Source organism: Marmota marmota, unplaced genomic scaffold, assembly GCF_001458135.2.
Source record: "Marmota marmota marmota unplaced genomic scaffold, marMar, whole genome shotgun sequence".
Taxonomy (NCBI): domain Eukaryota; kingdom Metazoa; phylum Chordata; class Mammalia; order Rodentia; family Sciuridae; genus Marmota; species Marmota marmota.
This window is the reverse complement of record NW_025999987.1, coordinates 184,606-191,032: the sequence shown is the minus strand read 5'-3', so window position 1 is coordinate 191,032 and position 6,427 is coordinate 184,606. Positions and strand designations below refer to the sequence as shown.

At 49.9% G+C, this 6,427-nt stretch overlaps 1 protein-coding gene across 8 annotated transcripts in view; it reads left to right on the top strand.

Annotated features, from left to right (window-relative positions):
* Gabbr1 (gamma-aminobutyric acid type B receptor subunit 1) overlaps nucleotides 1-6,427 on the top strand; it is a 33,101-nt gene that overhangs the window by 7,023 nt on the left and 19,651 nt on the right. For 7 of the 8 annotated variants that reach the window (XM_048806029.1, XM_048806027.1, XM_048806028.1 and 4 more), the window contains 5 exons: nucleotides 439-599; nucleotides 3,865-3,999; nucleotides 4,393-4,563; nucleotides 5,598-5,699; nucleotides 5,988-6,053. In XM_048806029.1, the coding sequence (XP_048661986.1) occupies nucleotides 439-599; nucleotides 3,865-3,999; nucleotides 4,393-4,563; nucleotides 5,598-5,699; nucleotides 5,988-6,053 (635 nt within the window). Of the gene's footprint in view, nucleotides 1-25; nucleotides 195-438; nucleotides 600-3,864; nucleotides 4,000-4,392; nucleotides 4,564-5,597; nucleotides 5,700-5,987; nucleotides 6,054-6,427 lie in introns of those variants that run through there. The other variant, XM_048806033.1, reaches the window with a different exon arrangement.

Here is a 6,427-nt window from a genome sequence, read left to right as displayed (position 1 = left end):
CCCCCCCCACTGCCGTGCCGCTCGCTCGTGACGTCAGAGCCCCCTCCCAGCACCACATCTCCCTCCTCCTCCCCTCCCTCGGTCAGTCATTCCGCGAGGAGAGTCCGCGGTAGCGGTGGCGGGAGTAGGAAGCCCACCTTCCCTGCTTCCCGGGGGGCCCTAGCCCCCTCCTCCCCACAAAACCGGGGATGGAGGTGCCTGCCCGACACCCCCTCAGCAGCCCTCCCCAGAAAAAGTGTCCCCCCTGAGCTCCTCCCAGCTCCCCAAGCTGCCACCCCCGCCCCCTCCCTGCCATGGGTCCCGGGGCCCCCTCTTCCCGAGTGGGGTGGCCACTGCCTCTCCTGGTGGTGATGGCAGCTGGGGTGGCTCCAGTGTGGGCCTCTCACTCCCCTCATCTCCCACGGCCTCACCCGAGGGTCCCCCCGCACCCCTCCTCAGAACGACGCGCAGTGTACATCGGGGCGCTGTTTCCCATGAGCGGGGGCTGGCCAGGGGGCCAGGCCTGCCAGCCCGCGGTGGAGATGGCGCTGGAGGACGTGAATAGCCGCAGGGACATCCTGCCGGACTATGAGCTCAAGCTCATCCACCACGACAGCAAGGTAGCACCCGACAAGGGAGTGGGTGAGAGGTGGGGGCTTAGGGGGGCAAGGGGCCAGCTGTGTTAGCGCCTGAGTCTGAGTCGCTTTGAGATTGCGAGGCAAACCCCTCCCTTGTGTGACTAGCAGGAGACGGACTGGAAGTGCAGGAGCTTGGGGAGAATAGCAGGGGCTGGAGGTTCAAGATGAGGGTCTGGGGGTTCAAGATGGTTAATCATGGTTAATCACGCTGTAAGGCAAACCCTTTGCCCTGCAGTGAGAGACTCATGGAAGTGCAGGGGTGTTGAGAAAACTGGTGATGGGTTTAGGGTCCTAGCTAATACTGGCCTTCTGAGGGAGTAAACTAACCCAGGACTGGGTTGGGGGCAGGAGGGAATGTCAGAGGTGGGGAGCTGTATCAGGGGTTTACATTTACCATGGTAACAAGGTAAGTGTGGTGTATGTTAAGGATGGAAGGAATAGGGAGAGAATGAGAAAATTTTGAGGGACTTGAGAGCTCTAGTTTATTTATCAAAACAAGCAGGAAGGTAGCTTCTAGCCCTACCTGACTCCTTATCCCTCCATCCCCAGTCCTGTTGAAGATTCCTGGACTGTGAGAATGTATGGCTTATAGCTGTTGGGGAAGGATAATGGTTTAGAGGTGGACAGAGACACTGGAGGATAAATTGGATTAGGGGTCCAAATGAAGAGCCCCCACCATAACATGGTGATGGAGAGGAATCCCTAATACAGGGAGAGGAAAGAACAGAAAAGAAAGGAGTGGGGGAGGGGGGCAAAGAGGCAGGATGGGGATAGTGAGGAATCCTGGGGCATCTTGTGGAGCTTGGGGGTCCTGATTTTTTCTTCTCTTTTAGCATTATGGCCTTTAGATGTGAGATGTAGGGTTAGAGAGGAGAGAGAAGGAAGAGGGGAAAGGAAGGAAATTTGGGTCTAGGGGTGTTAGGGATGATCTCTGATAAGATTTCTTTACCTTCCCACTCCCCTACATGAATAATTGGGTAATGGAGAAGGTATGACACAGAGAAGGAAGGAAATTTGGGATCCCCCTAAATTTCTCTGACATGTGGCTCCAGAGATTTAAGGGACTAGGTTAGGGAGGTAGGGTACAGTGGGTGAAGATTTGGGGATTTTACACTTGGAGTGTGCTGAGGATTTATATCCATTCTCTAGAACATCAATATATATCTAAAGTAAGTGGGGGAAAAGGAAAGGGGATAGAAGTGGGGCTGCAGGCAGGGTGCTTGGGGAGAGGAGAGCATAAGGATTGGTAGGCATTTGGAGACAGAGCTTAAAATCCTTTTGGACTGTTACCTTCTCTGTATTTCTCAAATGTCAGTATACATAAGAATCACCAGAGGGGTTGTTAAAAATACAGATGCTAACTCCTGGGTCAGGGAGGAATCCCAAGAATTATCTACATTTTTACCAACAGAAATTCTGCTTGAGTTGTAGCTAACACTTGGATGCCTATGGAAAGAGCAGCAGGGTTCAGGAAAAGAATTAGGTATTAGGGTAGGGAAGGCATGAAGAGAAATAGAGGGTCACATCTATCTGAGGGGTCAGACTTGGGAGACTTCGAGAGTTTTTGGTCAGGGGCAGGGGTATGAGTGTGGGGGAAAAAGATTGGGAGAGATGGGGGCAGGCTTTATGAGGGGGCATCACAAGGAAGTAGGGGAGGCCCGTCTGTGAGCTTGAATTTACCCACCATGATAGGTGATTCCCTGAAGTGTTGGGGAGCAGCTGGGGGACCCAGGAGAAGGCAACTAGAGAAGTTAGCAGAGGCATACAAGGAGGGGATGAGAAGGCAGAAACTGGAATGTGTCCACTAGAATGTGCCTCTTTTCTGCCTGCAAGTCCAGATCCTTGCAAGAGCAATAGGAAGAGGGAGAACTTCATGGAAAGGGGATCTGCCATGATGTCCACATGTTCTTATTAACCATTTCTTTAGACAGGAAGTAGAGGGGCACTGAGGAGGCTTTGGAGAAGCTGGGGGCAAGAGCTGGAATAATAGATGCTGAGAAAATTCAGGATGTTTGGACCCCAGAATAGTAAAGATATATTGAGATGCCCAAATGGGAGATATGAAGAGAAAGTCTTCAAAGCAGTTGAGCAATACCCTGAGCAGGGGGTGAAGGTGGGGTGGGCATCAGGGCTCAGTGTTCTCTAGCTTCCACCAGCTTCCCCTGGCTCCCCTGGCTCTCTGGACTCTAACTTCCCACTGTGTCCCAAATGTCAGGCCTCAGTGGGGAGTGAGCAGGCTCTAGGGAGCTTTCTTTATTTCCTTTCTACTTGTACCCCCCCCCCAGTTCACCCTCCCCAGTTGCCTGTGTCTCCTGTCTGTTTCCCCTCTTCCCAGGCTCCCCACTGGCTGCCATTTATTCTCCACTTCCTTTGGGTCTCCTGCAGCTTCTGAAATGTCACATTTCAGCAGGAGGGGAATAGGCAGTGGGAGACCCATGACTGTCTCTCCCTCCCCCCCCCATTGCCACTCCTCCCAGCCTCCCTTTCCTCTCTAGCTTTCTGCATTACTTACTTTACACAGTGCCATGCCTCTCTTTTAGACACCCCTGAAATCATTCATTCTTGAGATCCCCATTCTGTTTATTCTCCCTGTTCTTTCCTCATCTTAGATTCTTTCCTACTTCCACCCTTGAGTGTTGTGTTTTTTTTTCTAATGGACCTGTCAATTGTCAGGGCCCAGCAGGAGGGGATGGATGAGCTGAGCAGACCCCCTACTGGTCTTGTTCCTGTTCTCTCTTGTTTACTTATCACTAGCCCTGAAAAGAGGGAGGAAAAAAAATGAAGGAGAAAAGAGGGAGTTCTTAGAGGTGAAGGAAGAAATTTCATAATATGATTTTTGAGGAAGCTGTCTGGGAACCTGGAGAGAATTTGTGTTTCTGCAGACTTTTCTTCTCAGAGATGTTTGGAACATAAAAACATGGGGTGAAGGGCAGGGGTGACAGGAGAGGTGGACTTGGGGATGTCAGCGGATGAACTAAAGGAGAAAAGAAACATATCCATGAATACTGATATAGGGGTATGCAGGAGAGGAGAGGGATTCAGTGCCAGATGGAAGACAGAGAATAGAGGTAATTGAAAGAGGAGAAGCAAGAAACTTGACAAGAAGAGATGTCAGGGAGAAGAATATGGTAATAGTGATGAAAGTGGGTAATTGAAGAAGGAACTAGGTTGTCCAAGAAAGATAAGACAGTTGAAATAGAAGGTTAAGAGCCCTGAGGGGCTCCCCAACCCTTCCTTCCTCACTCAGTGTGACCCAGGCCAAGCCACCAAGTACTTGTATGAACTGCTCTACAATGATCCCATCAAGATCATCCTCATGCCCGGCTGCAGCTCTGTCTCCACGCTTGTGGCTGAGGCTGCCAGGATGTGGAACCTTATTGTGGTAAGCAAGGGTATGGGGGTCAGAAGGGGTGTGGGGGTGGTTTCCTTTTGGGCTGTACTAAGGGAGGATTGTAGGTTTGGGTTTTAAGAGGATTGAGGGAGAGACCTACTTCCAGGATCCAGAACCCTCTTCAGACCTGAGCTGGTTGGCATCCCAGCAGCAGTGCTTAACCATACTTAAGCTGATCTCAGTCTTCATCAGAAGGAACTGGGTAGTTAGCTGAGAGAAGGAGCATCCTAATTGTGAGGAGTGTGTGGGTCTTTGAGAATCACTTTTCCTAGGACAAAAGTGAGGAGGTTTGGAGAGAGTGGAGGAGAAAACTCTAGAGGCAAAGAAGGGATCAAAGGAATTCTTAGTAGCCCTCAGTGGAGTCCATTCTCCTTGTCCCCTTAGCTTTCCTATGGCTCCAGTTCACCAGCCCTGTCAAACCGGCAGCGTTTCCCCACATTCTTCCGAACACATCCATCAGCCACTCTTCACAATCCTACCCGAGTGAAACTTTTTGAAAAGTGGGGCTGGAAGAAGATTGCCACCATTCAGCAGACCACGGAGGTCTTCACTTCGGTGAGGAGGGACGAGGGAGAAAGTAAAAGGGGGCATCGACTCAAAGTCAATGGAGAGAGATGTGACATAGCATTCGTTGTGGGGGAAGATCTTGGTTCTTTATTGAAAGAGAACCCATTCCAAGTGGGTTAAGTGCATGTACTTTCCATAGCTAAGGGAATGAGTGAGTTGAGTTTTTGGGATCCTCTCCATCTTTTTGATATTATAATTCTTTTTCCTTTTGATGCTGTATTCCCCAGGCAGATAGGCTCAAAATGACATTCAGTTCTGTTAAAGTAGGTTCAATCCCAAATTGAGTCAAGAGGAGAGAAGGAATATAAAATAGGAACCCAGGAATGTAGTAGATTCTAAAGACACTGGGTGTTTGTGAGAATGGGGACAGAGAGGTGGAGCTACTGGTTGGGAGGGGGATGGGGCACAGAGCGAGAGGTAGATGCAGACAGACAAGAGACATAGGTCTGGTAGTTAACACTGGGAGAGAAATGCCCATAGACATAGAGGTTGAAGGAGCCTCAGGAAATCTGTGGAAATAGAGAAGAAATACAAGGCTCTACATCCAAAGAAAGCAGTCTGCTCCCTCCCCTCTATTGTATTCTTTGGGTCCTCCACCCACTCGAATGTTCAGTGGCCCTTTAATCCTCCTTCCTCACTTTTTCTCAGTGACTCAGGCTGTTCTCTGATCCTTTAGTCTGTCTGCTTACCTGCCTCTGGGTCTTTTTTGGGTTCTTCTGTTTTCCCCTTAGGGGTAGAAGTAGGGTGAGTGGTAGGAGTGAGGTCAGTGGAGTGGCTTCCTTCAGACACAGACCTGAGGAAGGGCTCATTATGTGCCGTTTCACTTGGGAAGCCACCTTCTAAGACTGCAGATGCTTTCCTTTGAACTCTTCTAGCTTTGGGGACAGAGAGGTTGGAGGAAGGTTCAGAACACTGCTCTGTCACTCTTGAGATTTCAGTCCCCAGTTAAGGCAGTTAACATCTCTGCTTTACCCCATCGCACGCCCCATGTTTTTCTTATTCATTTCTCGTTCCCACCCAAGACTCTGGATGACCTAGAGGAAAGAGTGAAGGAGGCTGGAATTGAGATAACTTTCCGCCAGAGCTTCTTCTCAGATCCAGCCGTGCCTGTCAAAAACCTGAAGGTGGGTTGGCCAGGAGTGGTGGGCTAGGCCTGTGGAGGGGCTGGGTTGGAGAACCAAGGTCTCCTGGAAAGGAGAGTCAGGCGGGGACTGACTGATTCTGTGAGGCAGCTGTGTCTCCTGGGGAGATTTAGCTCCATCTTCCAGCTGACATTTATCCACTGCCCATTGAACATTACTCTGCACTAAGCACTCTGGGATGGGAAATCAAAGCTGTGAAAGCGCCTGGCTTAGCCCCTCAGGCGCTCCTAGGTGTCCCTCAGGAGCTCTGTTTCTGTCTCCATTTTATAGCGCCAAGATGCCCGAATCATCGTGGGACTTTTTTATGAGACCGAAGCCCGGAAAGTTTTTTGTGAGGTGAAGTTGGAATCTGAAGAGGGAGGGGGACTGGGTGGGCTTCTTGCCTTGGTGTTTTCCCAGAGTCTCCTCACTGCATCTTTGCTGAAATTAATAGCAAATGATCTGAGGTGATGATTAATATGATGTCTCTATCTGTTGGCTCTGACTTTATCCCTTCTCCACACACACACAAATTGCACACACCACACACTCCCTGCACACATGTTATATTTAATTTTCCTCCCTTTTTAAAAAAAATTCCCTGAGTAGTCCATGAATGCCATCTCTTCTGACTGACTGGAAAGGCTACTCAGAGGGTCTGGGGAAGAACTTGGAACTTGAGACTTTCCTATCACTGTTAAGACTTGTGGATTACTAAATAAGCACTCTAC